At 39.5% G+C, this 18,304-nt stretch overlaps 1 protein-coding gene across 1 annotated transcript in view; it reads right to left on the reverse strand.

Annotated features, from left to right (window-relative positions):
* The window catches only part of LOC133540248 (B-cell receptor CD22-like), a 42,988-nt gene that overhangs the window by 20,931 nt on the left and 3,753 nt on the right, over nucleotides 1–18,304 (reverse strand). Inside the window, exons 2-4 of the mRNA XM_061882840.1 lie at nucleotides 10,373–10,427; nucleotides 9,899–10,282; nucleotides 2,673–2,945 (exon numbers count right to left, since the gene is read on the reverse strand). Coding sequence (XP_061738824.1) covers nucleotides 2,673–2,945; nucleotides 9,899–10,282; nucleotides 10,373–10,421 — 706 coding nt within the window. The 5' untranslated portion in view covers nucleotides 10,422–10,427. The remainder of the gene's footprint in view (nucleotides 1–2,672; nucleotides 2,946–9,898; nucleotides 10,283–10,372; nucleotides 10,428–18,304) is intronic.

The following is an 18,304-nucleotide window of genomic DNA, read 5'->3' on the forward strand; positions in this document are numbered from 1 at the left end:
TAGGGAATTTTTGATCAAATTATCCGTAGTAGCAATATTAATAATGTTGTGTTTATTCTGCGTAGTGCACTTAAAATAATTATGACCATATCTAGGAATTGATATGGGAATTTTCCGATTGTTTGCTTGGTGCTTTGATAAACTGAACGCATCATATACATGGTACTATATTGTGACGTTATGAGCCAGGGAATAAAAGAACTACCCTACCCAGCATGCAACAGGAGTGACGAGCATGCGCGGTAGCCCGGTATAGGTTGTGTCGCCATGACGGCATCTTGTATGTTGTGATATGCACGCTCTGAAAGCAAACGTTAAGAACTCAGCCAACAATCCTCGTCTGCATTATTCATAAATAGACAGACAACACATATACTCCGCTGCTTCACAAGCCGCTGGATGTAGCCGGCAAAGTATTCCCATGCTAGCTAGCCGTCTAGCAAGCACGCGTCATTCAGTCCAAAACGGCCCGATCTATCCACATTCAGAATTGTCTGGTGGTCGTAAGTGATCCCGGAGTGACCACGCTGTAAGCCAGCCATGAAATTTGCAGAATTGTCCGGTATTTTTGCCAAATGTTCCATCTTTACCAAGAGCCCCTCGACGCCGAAGTACATCCGGGAGATGCCATCTTGTTAAGAAAAGGCGTCAACAAAATAAAAGCATGTAAACAACATACGCAAATGTGCGATAAAATAATTGTCGGCGTTAATAGATTGATGAGTTAACGCGTAATTAACGCATTAATTTGCCCACCCTTTATATAAATATGTACATAAAGTGTTGTAATTATATTCCAACTCAGCGTTCTTCTTGGTCATCGCCGCCGCCGCTGCTGTTAAAGTGTGCCGACATGTCGGAATACGTTCTCATCCTTCTACTATCCAGGTCGGCATGGTTTATGATCGAGAATAAAGTTTGACAAGCAAGGGTTAGGGTTAGCTGATCATTGGACATACCCGCACATTTGACAACGTTGGCGCCGCCTTAAATAATTTTTTCTGTGTTAGAGCTTATAAAAACAATATAACTCATATTTGATTAAAATCCAGGTCACATACTGTAAATGAAGTATTGTTTGTTCTTTTTGGATGGTTATTTATCAGGTTTTATGGGCGGAATAGAGAACCTCTCATTGGTTCCGCTGTAAACAGAGTTTTATTTACGTTATTTAGGAGTCATATCGCTAAAATTCGCTCCATGTTGTCCACTAGCGCTGCCGAGATCATTATCCATGCGTTTGTTACGTCTCGTCACGATTACTGTGACATATTATTTATTAGCATTAAAAGATCACAGTTGGTACAAAATGCGGCTGCTAGGCTTTTGACAAGAACAAGAAAGTTTGATCATATTCCGCCTATACTGGCTCACCTGCACTGGCTTCCTGTGCACTTAAGATGTGACTTTAAGGTTTTACTACTTACGTATAAAATACTACACGGTCTGGCTCCAGCCTACCTTGCCGATTGTACTGTACCATATGTCCCGGCAAGAAATCTACGTTTAAAGGACTCCGTGTCACGTGGGGGTCGCATTTTAATGCGGGATCGTTCCTCCAACGCAAACATAGACACTCCGGACAACAACTAAAAGGTAAGAATGATTTAATAACAAAACACTGGTACAAAAACAGACGAAAAGAAACGCGTGGCAAAAGCACAGAAGCTAATGCTAACACTAGCACAGGATCAGGTAACAAGAAACCTAGTAATTACGAACGAAACAGTTGCATACCGCAAACAAGGGACCAAGACCGACTGACGGGACAAGGCAGGCTTAAATAAGGAAGTAATTAACAAAAACAGGTGTGCGTCTGGAACCCTCAGCAGGTGAAATTAATATGTTACCATGGTGACCAAACTGACTCACAAAAGGTACACAAACAACAAAGGGAGTCCAAACTAACAGAAAATAACTAAACTAAACATGATCCAGACTACGGATCATGACACTCCGGCTGATTAGTGATTCCCAGAGCCCCAAAAAAGTCTGCGGGCTATAGAGCGTTTTCCATTCGGGCTCCAGTACTCTGGAATGCCCTCCCGGTAACAGTTCGAGATGCTACCTCAGTAGAAGCATTTAAGGGGTTGCCCACATATGCGGTCCTCTCCAAGGTTTCTCATACTAATCTTTGTCACTGTCACCGACGTCCCACTGGGGAGTATTTTTCCTTGCCCTTATGTGGGCTCTACCGAGGATGTCGTTGTGGTTTGTGCAGCCCTTTGAGACACTTGTGATTTAGGGCTATATAAATAAACATTGATTGATTGATTCATTTTAATGCTTTTTATTTATGTCCTGTCTTTCATAATCTTACCGTTCACTTGAAAGAGCCTTTTGAAAGACTCAAGTCGTTAGGGAACACACATATCTAGCGCAGAGTGAGACCTCTTGTACCCATTTTGAAAGCCGGAGAAAAATAAATTAAAAACACAGACGTAATAATTTATCAAGTTAATTTTCAATCGTTGCTCAACGAATTGACTTATTGACTATTGGCCCGGTCCTACAATTATATGACTTTTTAATGCTTTTGGATATTGCATGTAGTGCTTTTTCTAAATCCCATTTATGGCTTAATGTCCACAGAAAAGCACTTGAATTACTTTGAATGATTTTTATTGACCCGGGTAAAGCCTGACTGAAGACGGTACGAATCAAAAACTTACATTCTACATCTAAAGTGATGTTTTTAATCAAGTAGTGGTCCGAGTTGTTCTTCGTTTGGCATGAAAACTTCCTGCTGTCATAGTTCCGGTCAACCTCAAAGCTGACCGTGGTTGTCTTCCCGTTTTGCTCCTGGGACGCGATTGGCCGAGGCCAATCAAAATCCCAAATTTCTGGTTGAGAGGAGCATGAGGTGGGAGTGGAGCATGTCAGTGTGACTCGGCTTGCTTCCGTCACAGGGAATGGGTTCTCAAAAGTGATCGGGCAGGGATTGTCTGCAAAGAAAACAGCGACAATAAAAACATAAAAAGTGCATTTTTACAACCCGGGAGTATTCTATAAGAACGCAGCAGACACAAGACATTGAAACAACGTTGGGAACTTCTTGAATTAGGTCCTGACGTTGAACAACTCAAACATAAGGTTGAAACAACATGCTTTTTGATGAGGTTTAATCAACGTTGTGTTGTTTTGGCCATTGAAGGTTGGTCAAATTATATAACACAAATATTACATTGAAACAACGTTTATTTAAAGTCAGGTTCTGACGTTGATTTGACCATTGACTTTTGGTCATTCTTTAACCAATATTCTTCAACACAAATACAACGTTGAGTCAACATGCTTTTTGACGACGTTTAATCAATGTTGGGTTCCGATGTTGATTTGACCATTGAATTTTGGTCATTTCTCTAACAATATTCTTCTACACCAGGGGTCACCAACGGGGCACCAGGTCGCCCGTAAGGACCAGATGAGTCGCCCGCTGGCCTGTTCTAAAAATAGCTCAAATAGCAGCACTTACCAGTGAGCTGCCTCTATTTTTAAAATTGGATTTATTTACTAGCAAGCTGGTTTCGCTTTGCTCGACATTTTTAAATTTTAAGAGAGACAAAAATATTTTAAAGACTTGGTCTTCACTTGTTTAAATAAATTAATTTGTTTTTTTTACTTTGCTTCTTATAACTTTCCGAAAGACAATTTTAAAGAAAAAATACAACCTTAAAAATTATTTTAGGATTTTTAAACACATATACCTTTTTACCTTTTAAATTCCTTCCTCTTCTTTCCTGACAATTTGAATCAATGTTCAAGTAAATTTATTGTTTTTATTGTAAAGAATAATAAACACATTTTAATTTAATTCTTCATTTTCGCTGCTGTTTTTTCGACGAAAAATATTTGTGAAATATTTCTTCAAACTTATGATTAAAATTCCAAAAAATTATTCCGGCAAATCTACAAAATCTTTAGAATCAAATTTAAATCTTCTTTCAAAGTCTTTTGAATTTCTTTTAATATTTTTGTTCTGGAAAATCTAGAAGAAATAATGATTTTTCTGTGTTAGAAATATAGCTTGGTCCGATTTGTTATATATTCTAACAAAGTGTAGATTGGAATTTAACCTATTTAAAACATGTCATCCAAATTCCAAAATTAATTTTAATCAGGAAAAATTACTAATGATCTTCCAAAAATGTTTTTTCCTTTTTCGAAAAGATTCGAATTAGGTAGTTTTTCTCTTTTTTTCGGTTGAATTTTGAATTTTAAAGAGTCGAAATTGAAGATAAACTATGTTTCAAAATTTTATTTTCATTTTTTTCCTGTTTTCTCCTCTTTTAAACCGTTCATTTAAGTGTTTTTTTCATCATCTATTCTCTACAAAAAACCTTCCGTAAAAGGAAAAAAAATGTACGACGGAATGACAGACAGAAATACCCATTTTTTTATACATATAATTTTTTTTATTAAAGGTAAATTGAACAAATTGGCTATTTCTGGCAATTTATTTAAGTGTGTATCAAACTGGTAGCCCTTCGCATTAATCAGTACCCAAAAAGTAGCTCTTGGTTTCAAAAAGGTTGGTGACCTCTGTTCAACACAAATACAACGTTGAGTCAACATGCTTTTTGACGACGTTTAATTAATGTTGGGTTCCGATGTTGATTTGAACATTGAATTTTGGTCATTTCCCTAACAATATTCTACAATAAAAATACAACGTTGAAACCACATGCTTTTTGAGAACATTAAAGGCCTACTGAAACCCACTACTACCGACCACGCAGTCTGATAGTTTATACATCAATGATGAAATATTAACATTGCAACACATGCCAATACGGCCTTTTTAGTTTACTAAATTACAATTTTAAATTTCCCGCTGAGTTTATTGTTGAAAACGTTGCGGAATGATGACGCGTATAATGACTTGTGTGCGTGACGTCTCGAGTTGGAGGGGACATATTAGCGCAGCATCACTTGTGGCTAAAAGTCGTCTCTTTTCATCGCGCAATTACACAGTATTCTGGACATCTGTGTTGGTGAATCTTTTGCAATTTGTTCAATTAATAATGGAGAAGTCAATGTAGAAAGATGGAAGTGGGAAGCTTTTAGCCTTTAGCCACACGAACACACAGTGTTTCCTTGTTTAAAATTCCTGGAGGTGAAGCTTTAATTTGGATCAGAGCGGTCAAGTGAACATGGTTACCGACGGTGAGAAAATTGTGGTAAAAAGTCGCCTCTTACCGGAGATCAGCGGAGCTTGCGCCGTCCATGCAGGTATAATAATAATAACAATGGATTAGATTTATATCGCGCTTTTCTATTGTTAGATACTCAAAGCGCTCACAGAGAAGTGGGAACCCATCATTCATTCACACCTGGTGGTGGTAAGCTACATCTGTAGCCACAGCTGCCCTGGGGTAGACTGACGGAAGCGTGTCTGCCAGTTTGCGCCTACGGCCCCTCTGACCACCACCAATCATTCACTCATCATTCATTCACCAGTGTGAGCGGCACCGGGGGCAAAGGGTGAAGTGCCCTGCCCAAGGACACAACAGCAGCGATTTGGATGTCAATAGGTGGGAAGCGAACCTGCAACCCTCAGGTTTCTGGCACAGCCGCTCTACCCACTACGCCATGCTGCCGTAATTCCCCTTAGAGACTAGCGTGAACACACCCATGGACACACCCCTCCGACTATCAGGTACTATTTAATTCATTAAAACACTAAACAATAGAAAGATAAGGGATTTCCCAGAATTATCCTAGTAAATGTGTCTAAAAACATCTGAATCGCTCCCAATGCAATCGCCTTTTTTTTAAAACTTTTTTTTAATTTTATTTTTTTCTAGTCCTTCACTATCAATATCCTCAGCCACGAATCTTTCATCCTCGCTCAAATTAATGGGGAAATTGTCGTTTTCTCGGTTCGAATAGCCCTTGCTGCTGGAGGCTCACATTACAAACAATGTGAGGATGTGAGGAGCCCTCACACCGGTGACGTCATCGTCTGCTACTTCCGGTAAAGGCAAGGCTTTTTTATTAGCGACCAAAAGTTGCGAACTTTATCGTGGATGTTCTCTACTAAATCCTTTCAGCAAAAATATGGCAATATCGCGAAATGATCAAGTATGACACGTAGAATGGACCTGCTATCCCCGTTTGAATAAGAAAATCTCATTTCAGTAGGCCTTTAATCAATGTTGGGCTCTGACGTTGATTTGATCATTGAATTTTGGTCATTTCCTAATCAATATTCTACAACACTACTACAACGTTGAAACATTGTGCTTTTGTCGACATTAAATCAATGTTTGATTCCGATGTTGATTTAACCATTGAATTTTGGTCATTTCTTTAACAATATTCTTCAACACAAAATACAACCATGAAACAAAATGCTTTTTGACTATATTTATTCAATGTCAGGTCGTGACATTGATTTTACTATTACATTTTGGTCATTTCCCAACCAAATATTCTACAACACAAATACAACGTTGAAGCAACGTGCTTTTTCACAACATTTATTCAATGTCAAGTTGTGATGTTGATTTAACCACTGAAATTTGGTCAGTTCCCTACCAACAACGTGATTCCAAAGTTGGACATCAATGTAGTCCCAATTTACAAAGACAACTATTTTGCAACGTTGTTTCAAAGTCAGTTTTCAAGGCCATGTCTGTATAATTAACGCTGTATCAATGTCTTGTGCCTGCTGGGAAAGGATATTAGAACAAAGTGTATTTGAACAGAACAGATGTTTGTTTGAAATGAATTGTGTACATCAGGCCTTTTTTCTTTTTTTTTTAAAGATTTTTATCAACCAAATAGGCTTGATAAAAAAACATTCAAACTGGCTCATGAATTATACACAGTACTGGTACTAGATGCAGGGGGCAACTGTGAGTCAAATGTGTCACAATGAAGCAGCAGTGCGGTGAGTAGAATAAGACTACTTAAAAAAAAGTCACAATCGACCTTAAAGAGATTCAAATAAATGGCGAATATCTGACTTTTAACGGTGATGGGACAACAAAATATGCTCGAGTGGTTGTTTCCTGTCGGACATTCTCAGCGGCGGACACAACAAAGTCTAAGCTTCATCACGATACTTGGTCACATCTTTGTAAGTAGATATTGTGCCTTATCTTTGTTTTCTAATGAAATTGTACCTTCATGATTCGGGGTTGTGTTAATTTATTTATTATTTGTTCCTCTCTGGCGAGCTAAACTCCTTTTAATACACTAGCTGGCCAGCAGAGGGCAGTACCGTAACATGATATTTTTGTTCAGCCACATTCCTGTTTTTTTTTATATGCGTAAACATTGCGTAAATGTATTAAAGGCCTACTGAAGCCCACTACTACCCACCACGCATTATGATAGTTTATATATCAATGATGAAATATTAACATTGCAACACATGCCAATACGGCCTTTTTAGTTTCCTAAATTGCAGTTTTAAATTTCCCGGAGTTTCTTCGTGAAAAACGTGGCGTAATGATGAAGTGTACACGTGACGTCACGGACTGTTAGGTAATATGAGCGCTGCACACACACACAGCTAAAAGTCGTCTGCTTTAACCGCATAATTACACAGTATTTTGGAGATCTGTGTTGCTGAATCTTTTGCAATTTGTTCAATTAATATTGGAGAAGTCAAAGTAGAGAGATGGAGTTGGGAAGCTTTAGCCTTTAGCCACACAAACACACGGTGATTCCTTGTTTGGAATTCCTGGAGGTGAAACTTTATTATGGATCACAGCGGTCAAGTGAACATGGATCACGACCGAATGTTAACCAGCAGGTTTCGGTGAGAAATTTGTGGTAAAAAGTCGCTTCTTACCGGAGATCAGCTGAGCAGTTTTTTAAAAGAACAAAACAAATCCCACTAAAACTCTTAGGGATCCAAAAGGGCCCCACTCATAAGAGTGTTAAAAAATAATATATACATAATTTTTTTTTTTTTTTTTTTTTACTTCCATGCCTTTAATATTTAGATCAATTTCAGATCTATCCGTCAATTATAAATTTTTATTATTTTGTTCATGTGTTTTTGTTTAGTTATTTATGCCCTTTTGACATAGAAAACAGTTTTTTATGGCAAACACAAAATATGCAATGGTTTCCCCTTAAAATATTTCAAGGTGGAATATTTGATGAGAAATGTTTGGAGCCTTCAATAGATCAATAATCCATAATGTGATTTTGACTCATTATTATTTTTTGATCAATGACAGTTCGTTTTGTTTTTGTTTTTTAAATCCGACAAAAAAATTTCAGGAGTCCAAAAGGGGCCCCGTCATAAACGTATTTAAAATAAATAATATATTATTTTCTATCTTATACTTCCAAGCCTTAAATCTTCGTATCAATTTCATATCCATCCGTCAGTTATAAGTTTTTATCATTGTTTTCATGTTTTTTTGTTTATGCCCATTTTTGACGTAGAAAACATTGTTTTTTTTATGACAAGCACAGAAAATATGCAATATTTCCCTTAAAATATTTCAAAGTGTAATATTTGATGTGAAGTAATTGGAGGCTTCAATAGGTCAATAAGAGTGATTTTATTCATTATTTTTGTTTCAGAAATGGCAGTTTTAAAGGCCTACTGAAACCCACTACTACCGACCACGCAGTCTAATAGTTTATATATCAATGATGAAATATTAACATTGCAACACATGCCAATACAGCCGGTTTAGTTTACTAAATTGCAATTTTAAATTTCCCGCGAAGTATCCTTATGAAAACGTCGCGTGCGCGTGACGTCACGGCTTGTAGCGGACATTTTCTTCCAGTACAGATCACGGCTATAAATCGTCTGCTTTGATCGCATAATTACACTGCATTCTGGACATCTGTGTTGCTGAATCTTTTGCAATTTGTTCAATTAATAATGGAGACTACAAAGAAGAAAGCAGTTGGTGGAAAGCGGTATATTGAGGCCGGCTGTAGCAACACAAACACAGCCGGTGTTTCTTTGTTTACATTCCCTAAAGATTACGGTGAAGCTTTAATATGGAACAGAGCGGTTAAGCGAACATGGTTCTCTACCACATGTCAACCGGCAGGTTTTGGTGAGAAAATGGTGGTAATAAGTCGGCTCTTACCGTAGACATGAGCGGAGCTTGTGTCGTTCCTCCTGCAGCCGTCAAAGAGGCAGCTGCGACTCTCTTGCCTCCTCCGTGGCTTCCCTCAGAGACACTGGCGGTCACCACACCCCTCCGACTTTCAGGTACACTATATAATCTCACTAAAACACTAGTAACACAATAAGAAGATAAGGGATTTGCCAGAATTATCCTAGTAAATGTGTCTAATAACATCTGAATTGCTCCCATTGCCCTCTTTTTTTTGTTTGTTTTATATCCTTTTCTCTTATTATCCTCATCCACAAATCTTTCATCCTCGCTCAAATTAATGGGGAAATCGTCGCTTTCTCGGTCCGAATCGCTCCCATTGCTGGTGGCCATGATTGTAAACAATGTGAGAATGTGAGGAGCTCCACAACCCGTGACGTCACACGCACATCGTCTGCTACTTCCGGTACAGGCAAGGCTTTTTCATCAGCGACCAAAAGTTGCAAACTTTATCGTCGATGTTCTCTACTAAATCCTTTCAGCAAAAATATGGAAATATCGCGAAATGATGAAGTATGACACTTACAATGGACCTGCTATCCCCGTTTAAATAAGAAAATCTCCTTTCAGTAGGCCTTAAAAGAAAACAAAACACCTTTTTATCATTAGTCAACATTACATTTACTCTTTTATTCCACGTTTTATGTTTTTGTAATATTGCTTTTAAAATGTGCTGCACTTTGGAAACTTCTGGCAATGGAGCGGGAAAAGTGTCGCTGTGTGTGAGAGAAAGGACGGACGAGTGTATGCACTTATTGTGAATGTGAAAAGGCAGACATGTTTTCAATACTTGCCGTCCACAACAACAACAACAGCAGGTGTTGCGATCCATTTAAAGTCTCCCAGGATGTATCGGAATGTGTAGTTTCCGCTGTCACTTTTTTTCAGGTCGCAGATCAATATATCATTTCGACTCCTACTTGAACGTTTGTCATCCGCGGGTTTCACTCGACTCGCAAAGTCTGGGTGGACGGGCCGCCGGTGTGAGTCGGCGCTGAAAATGACGGGGCCTTCAAAGTCCTTGTTTTTCCAGAGCGGGTCTTTTATCCAGAACCAATCACCATCTGTGAGAGAAATGATGCCGTTCACCCTTACGGTCAGCGTAATGCAGGACCCTTCTTTGGCAGACTGCGGACTGCTGCTCATTTCAAAGGAGATCTTTGGTGGTTCGGAAGAATCTGCGGTAGAACAGCACGGCACTTTCAGTAAAAGACAACAGAAAAATTGTTGTTGTTTTTTATTTTAGAGGAGGAAATGTTTTTTTTTACCTGCCACCAGAATCACTGATACCAAGCAAATGAATGTGCGAAGATCCATTCCGACCTGGAACAGAGTGAAACAGATTTACTTTATTGATACTAATGCTGATAATGACCAAGAAAAATGCATATTATTTTTCAAATTGCTGATTTTGGATGCATTACTTCAAATACCGTAGATCAGTGTTTTTCAACCATATCTAATTTCACATATTTGGGTTAAAAATATTTTTTTGCAAACCAGTGATTATAGTCTCCAAATTATGTGTTGTTGTTGAGTGTCGGTGCTGTCTAGAGCTCGGCAGAGTAACCGTGTAATACTCTTCCATATCAGTAGGTGGCAGCCGGTAACTACTTGCTTTGTAGATGTCAGAAACAGCGGTAGGCAGTGTAAAGGTAAAAAGGTATCTAATGCTTAAACCAAAAATTTAAAAAAAGGTGAGTCCCCCTAAGAAAAGGCATTGAAGCTTAGGGAAGGCTATATAGAACAAAACTAAAACTGAACTGGCTACAGAGTAAACAAAAACAGAATGCTGGTCAAAAGCAAAGACTTACTGTGGAGCAAAGATGGCGTCCACAAAGTACATCTGAACATAACATGACAATCAACAATGTCCCCACAAAGAAGGATAAAAACTGGAATAATCTTGATTGATAAAACAAAGTAGATGCGGGAAATATCCCTCAAAGGAAGATATAAACTGCTACAGGAAAATACCAAAAAAAGAGAAAAAGACACCAAAATAGGAGAACAAGACAAGAACAAAAACACAACACACAGGTAAATACCAAAAACCTCCTAAAAAGTCACGGCTTGATGTGACAGGTCGTGACAGTACACCTACTTTGAGACAAGAGCTACATTGATGCATTCTTGGTTATGGTTTAAAGTCAAATTCAACAATTGCGTCATCGACTTTTTACTGTCAACTGAGTTTCATTTTTTTGATCATATCTGCTGCTGGTGTGCCTCCGGATTTTTTTAATGCAAAAATGTATCTTGGCTCAAAATATTTTGAAAAACACTGCTGAAGATGTCCGTGTTTGTAGTTGTCTTTAGCGCCGTCCTAGTGGCTCCCGGGAACTTTACCAAAAATGTATGTAAATGGAGGGAAAAAAAAAAAGTTTTTGTTTTAATATGGTTTCTTTAGAAGGACAAACAGGACACAAACCTTCCGAACCGTTAAAAGACTACTGTTTATATTAAACATGCTTCACTGATGAGAGTATTTGGCAAGTGCCGTTTCGTCTGACTTATTTTGGCGGTCCTTAAACTCACTGTAGTTTGATTACATGTACAACTTTCGCCAACGCTGCCACAGAAAGATGTGTTTTATGCCACTCCTTTGTCTCATTTTTTCCACCAAATATTTTATGCTGTGCGTGAATGCTCAAAGGTTATCTTTTGTTGATGTTATTGACTTGTGTGGAGTGCTAATCAAGCATATTTGTTCAGTGCATGACTGCAAGCTCATCCATGCTAACATGCTATTTAGGCTAGCTGTATGTACATATTGCATCATTATGTGTAGTTTGTAGGTATATTTAATTTCATTAAATGTCCTTGACTTATGTCTTCTGTTTTTATTTTGTATTTGCATGTCTCATGACACATTATCTGTATGTAATATTGGCTGCATTTCTGATAGTTGTTGGTGTGACATGTTGTTCCAGACCACAGCAAACGTTACCCAGCTTGCAGAGATTGTAATAAATCCATTAGAAAAAGACGTCCTGACATTTTCTTTAACTTGGACACACACAAAGGTACACCTTTTGCCACTCTAAGCCAGTCATTTTCAGGAATTGTCTCCCCTTCTGAGAAGTTTTACTAATGTTTTCCGGTGTTGTAAACATTTCTTGAATAAATAATATATTTCAACACTTCTGTCAACAAGATTTGCGTCAGCCTGCGACAAAGTCATTTTGATCGTACACTAATACAGCTGATGTGTTGCCTTAATTATAAGATATGCAGGCATGTGATTTTTCCGTCTATAGTCAGAAATATGTCTCTGTGAAAATAGAAACCAATATTTTCCGTTTTTCTTTGTTTTTTCCGACCTACAATTTGTGTCAAAATATTGATCCGTCTCTTTGCCATGCCTGCCAACAACGGTTTTCCCGTAATGAGTATGTTTTTTGATAATCCATTCCGGTTTACACTTGCAGTGGTAACAATTAAGTTTTTCCAACAAAATGATTAACTGAAAAATGGATAACTAAACTACGTAGCTTAACTAAATTTCCCAGTAACTTGGCTGTAGCTTCACTAAGTTTTAAACAAGTAGCGATGTCTGTAGCTTAGCTATTTTTAGACCCATGTAGCGGTTAGCTAAGCTACATGGTACAAAGGAAGACAGAGGGAGAAGAGAAAGAGAGTACTGGACTATTGCAACTCCACGGGCAGGAGACAAAATATACGGGAAAAAACGATGATGATTGGTTGGTTTACGTATAAGAAAATCCATGATAGGTCTCCTCAGTTCCCAAATGTTTACTGAGTGTTGTTAAAAAGAAAGGTCATGTAACACGGTGGTAAAAATGTCCCTATGCCAAATTTTTTGTAACGTGTTGCTGCCATTAGAATCTAAGTTAATGATTATTTGCAAAAATAAATTAAGTTTCTCACTTCAAACATTAAGTATCTTGTCTTTGCAGTCTAATCAATTGAATATAAGTTGAAAAGGATTTGCAAATCATTATAATCTGTGTTTATTTACGATTTACACAATGTGCCAACTTCACTGGTTTTGGGTTTTGTACAATGGTTCCCCAATCATGCTTATTCTTACTGTCATTTATTAAGAATGTCAATTGCTGATGCTATATTGCTGAAAAGCTCATAAAAAATATTTTACACGAATGCACTTTTTATCCCATGTTTTCATCTCATTGTGCATGTTTTAAAGCAGGGGTGCCGATCGCGAGCTACCAGTCGACCGCGGGGGGTGTGTCAGTCGATCTCCAGCCAGGCTTTTAAAAAAAATAGACCTAAAAATTAGTGATGATCAATCTTCACCAAGACGTCACTTAAATGACATTCACGGTACCGGAGGGTCTTGTGAGATGACGCTGGCTGCTGCAAGATCATTATTATGAAAATATGACCGAGAGGAAGGCGAGAAACACTTTTTATTTCAACAGACTCTCGCGCCGTACCTTCCGTCAAAACTCTAAAGGCCGACTACACATTTCCTATCTTCACAATAAAAGCCCTGCTTCATGCTGCCTGCGCTAACTAAATACAGACTCTCGGAAAACTGGCGTGCACAAGCGATCCCTCAGAAAGCTGGCGTGCACATCACTTGTGCACGCCAGCTTTCCGAGACTCTTATTTTGTTAGCGCAGGCAGCATGAAGCAGGGCTTTTATTGTGAAGATAGGAAATGTGCAGTCGGCCTTTACAGTTTTGACGGAAGGGACGGCGCGAAAGTCTGTTGAAATAAAAAGTGTTTCCCCCCTTCCTCTCTGTCATTTTTTCATAATAATGAACTGGCAGCAGCCAGCGTCATCTCACAAGACCCTCGGGTGCCGTGAATGTCAATCAAGCAAGCTACGGAATTTGCCGCCAATGTTTTTCTTGTAAAGTGTATGGAAGCTGGATGAATTAGATGCCAAAAACAGACCACTTTCATGTGGTATTGTACAGAAAGGACAACTTTTTTTCTCCTCCATTTGAAAATGTGGGCGTTATCATCATTACTGTCTGATTCCAATCAATGCAAGTCATCAGAATCAGGTAATACACCAACTTATATTCTTGTCTTTGTGAAAGAAAGACATCTATATGTGTTACACATGCTTGTATTATCATTAAACACATTTAACTTGTTTACAAAAATGTCTCTTTCATAAATAAATAAATATAAATGATATATATAAATGAGGTAGATCCCCTCGAGTTGGTCAATTGAAAAGTAGCTCGCCTGCAGAAAAAGTGTGGGCACCCCTGTTTTAAAGGGAACAAAATGTGATGTCTGAAAGGGGTACACATTATTTCCAAAGTAGATTTGTGTTGTTTTTTGTTCACATTTGTGTTGAAAAAAGCTTTTTGTGTCGTTACGTTCTTTTGCTTATTTTCTGACAAGTGACCCACCCACCTCGTCAAAATCTCCCCAATTTTGTCACATTCTACAGTTGCATATACACAAATTTACTACATACGTACTGCAAAAATATTTGTGTCTAACGATTACACTTTTCATGTTCTTAACGGTGTATAAATTTTATAATAACGTGTTGTTATTCATAACCAGCCACCCCAGCTTGTAAAAATCTCCACAAGCATGTCACAAACAATACATATTACGAATATTGTAACATCAAATAGAAACCCCATAGAGCAGGTGTTAAATTACAAGTACTTGGGTTTTACTCTTGATCAGAAGCTTTCATTTAAAGCCCATATTTACAATTTGGTCTCTAAGCTTAGGGTAAAGCATTGCCGGCAGTAAGTCGGACACATTTCCAGTGAGGGTCGGACTCCGCCAAGGCTGTCCTTTGTCACCAATTCTGTTCATAACTTTTATGGACAGAATTTCTAGGCGCAGTCAAGGCGTTGAGGGGATCCGGTTTGGTGACCGCAGGATTAGGGTCTCTGCTTTTTGCAGATGATGTGGTCCTGATGGCTTCATCTGACCGGGATCTTCAGCTCTCGCTGGATCGGTTCGCAGCCGACCGGAATGAGAATCAGCACCTCCAAGTCCGAGTCCATGGTTCTCGCCCGGAAAAGGGTGGAATGCCATCTCCGGGTTGGGGAGGAGACCCTGCCCCAAGTGGAGGAGTTCAAATACCTAGGAGTCTTGTTCACGAGTGAGGGAAGAGTGGATCGTGAGATCGACAGGCGGATCGATGCGGCGTCTTCAGTAATGCGGACGTTGTACCGATCCGTTGTGGTGAAGAAGGAGCTGAGCCGGAAGGCAAAGCTCTCAATTTACCGGTCGATCTACGTTCCCATCCTCACCTATGGTCATGAGCTTTGGGTCATGACCGAAAGGATAAGATCACGGGTACAAGCGGCCAAAATGAGTTTCCTCCGCCGTGTGGCGGGGCTCTCCCTTAGAGATAGGGTGAGAAGCTCTGCCATCCGGGAGGGACTCAAAGTAAAGCCGCTGCTCCTCCACATCGAGAGGAGCCAGATGAGGTGGTTCGGGCATCTGGTCAGGATGCCACCCGAACGCCTCCCTAGGGAGGTGTTTAGGGCACGTCCAACCGGTAGGAGGCCACGGGTAAGACCCAGGACACGTTGGGAAGACTATGTCTCCCGGCTGGCCTGGGAACGCCTCGGGATCCCCCGGGAAGAGCTGGACGAAGTGGCTGGGGAGAGGGAAGTCTGGGCTTCCCTGCTTAGGCTGTTGCCCCCGCGACCCGACCTCGGATAAGCGGAAGATGATGGATGGATGGATGGCTTAGGGTAAAGTTTGTTTTATCAGAAATAACCGCTTCTCTCTTGAAGTCAGAAAGAAATTGGTGACAGCGACTATCTTGCCCGTAATTGATTATGGAGACGTGCTTTATTTTAGTGCTTCATTAAATGCCTCCAGTTCTTGGACACGGTTTTTTACTCAGGACTAAGATTTGTTACTGGCTGTCGTAGTCTCACCCACCATTGTCAACTCTATATGAAGTCAGACTTATCTTCATTGAGTGCACGCAGATACACACATTGGCTGACCATCATTTGTAAGGCTCTTTTAGGTTTAATGCTTCCATACTTGTGTACTTTGTTACAAAGAAAAAACAGCTCTTATGCATTACGGTCTAACAATTTGTATGTTTTAACCGTTCCCCATGTACGGACTTTCCGTTCTGTCCTGAGTGACAGACAGCGAGGGACGTTTGCACAGTGCCTGTGTTTTTAAACGGTGTAAATCTTTATTGTTTTACAGTTCTCTTTTATGTATTTTAAAATGTATGTCTTAAAGTAATACTTTTTTTGAAACTGGTCTATGACCTGTGCTGTTGACCTCTCTGCCGGGTCACCCTTGTGAAAGAGATCTTGATCTCAATGGGTTTCTTATCTTTATTTTTATTTTTATTTAGCCTTTATTTAACCAGGTAAAATCCCATTGAGATCAAAGATCTCGTTTCCAACCTGGCCAAGAGGGCAGCAGCAAGGTTACATTAAAAACAGTAAACAACACATAAAACATCATATTTACAACATTAAAGCTTGCTCACATAACACATGTGCATACAGACAAGGTAGATTGCCATCCTTTCACAGAAGCTTTAAACTCATTTAATGTAACGAGGGTTTGAAGTTGAAGATTAGACTGTAGGTTATTCCAAGCCTTCGCTGCTGAAAACCTAAATGCTTTCTTGTCCAGTTCAGTTCTTACATTGGGGACGACAAATTGCAGAACATTCTTTGAACGAAGATTGTGACTTCCTTGTTTCTTTGTTAAAAGACGTGATGGATAAGATGGAGTGATACAAAGAATGGTTTTGAAGATGAACATATACTCTACCAATGATTGAGGTGTCGAGCACATAAATATGTCCAGTTAAAGGGGAACATTATCACCAGACCTATGTAAGCGTCAATATATACCTTGATGTTGCAGAAAAAAGACCATATGTTTTTTTTAACCGATTTCCGAACTCTAAAAGGGTGAATTGGGCGATTTAAACGCTTTTCAATTGATAGCCTGTCGAGCGATGACCTTTCACCCGTGACGTCACAACATGAAGCAATCCGCCATTTTCTCAATCTTATTACACGCACCAAGTCAAATCAGCTCTGTTATTTTCCGGGGTTTTTTTGACTGTTTTCCCGTACCTTGGAGACATCATGCTTCGTCGGTGTGTTGTCGGAGGGTGTAACAAAACGAACAGAGACGGATTCAAGATGCACCAGAGGCCAAAAGATGCAAAAGTCCCTCGTTGTTTTTTTGCACACTTTACCCACAACAGCTATGCTACGACAGAGATGGCAAGAATGTGTGGATATCCTGCGACACTCAAAGCCGATGCATTTCCAACGATAAAGTCAACGAAATCTGCAATATTGGAAAATAGACCACCACTTAATCTGCCAGAGTGCGAGCTATTCAGGGACGACGGCAGTCTCTTCCCGCAGACGAGCGAGGTAAACCCCCTGGATGTCTTGGCTAAGACGTGATTAATGCCACTTCTTTTTCTGTCTCATTGTGTCCACCAAACTTATAACGTTGTGCATGAATGCACAAAGGTGAGTTTTGTTGGTGTTATTGACTTAATCAGACATATTTGGTCACGGCATGACTGACAGCTAATCGATGCTAACATGCTATTTAGGCTAGCTGTATGTACATATTGCATCATTATGCCTCATTTGTAGCTATATGTGCATCCAGCCTTTACCTCCACCCACATTTAATGCCAAACAAACACATACAAATTGTTGGCTAGAAGGTGATCACCGAATTCGTCCTCGCTTCCTCCCGTGCCGCTGTCTGTCATGATACGGCTAAATAGCTTCAGTTTCTTCTTCAATTTCGTTTTCGCTTCCTGCCTCCATACTCCAACCATCCGTTTCAATACATGCGTAATCCGTTGAATCGCTTACGGCGCTGAAATCCGAGTCTGAATCCGAGCTAATATCGCTATACCTTTCTGTGCTATCCGCCATGTGTGTTTCTGTGTGGCCACGCTGTGACGTCACAGGATAATGGACGGGTGGATATAACGACGGTTAAACTCAGGCACTTTGAAGCCGTTTTTCGGGATATTGCGTGATGGGTAAAATTTTGAGAAAAAGTTAGAAAAATAAAAATAAGCCACTGGGAACTGTTTTTTTTATCGGTTTTAACCCTTCAGAAATTGGGATAATGTTCTCCTTTAACCATTGAGTATTTCACACAATGGTGAGTAAGGGGAGCGCAGTTGGTGATGAATTTCAGTGCCCCGTGGTACACACTATCCAGCAGTAGCATTCATGTACAACACATCTCCATAG

The sequence above is a fragment of the Nerophis ophidion genome, linkage group LG21, assembly GCF_033978795.1.
Source record: "Nerophis ophidion isolate RoL-2023_Sa linkage group LG21, RoL_Noph_v1.0, whole genome shotgun sequence".
Classification (NCBI taxonomy): Eukaryota; Metazoa; Chordata; class Actinopteri; order Syngnathiformes; family Syngnathidae; genus Nerophis; species Nerophis ophidion.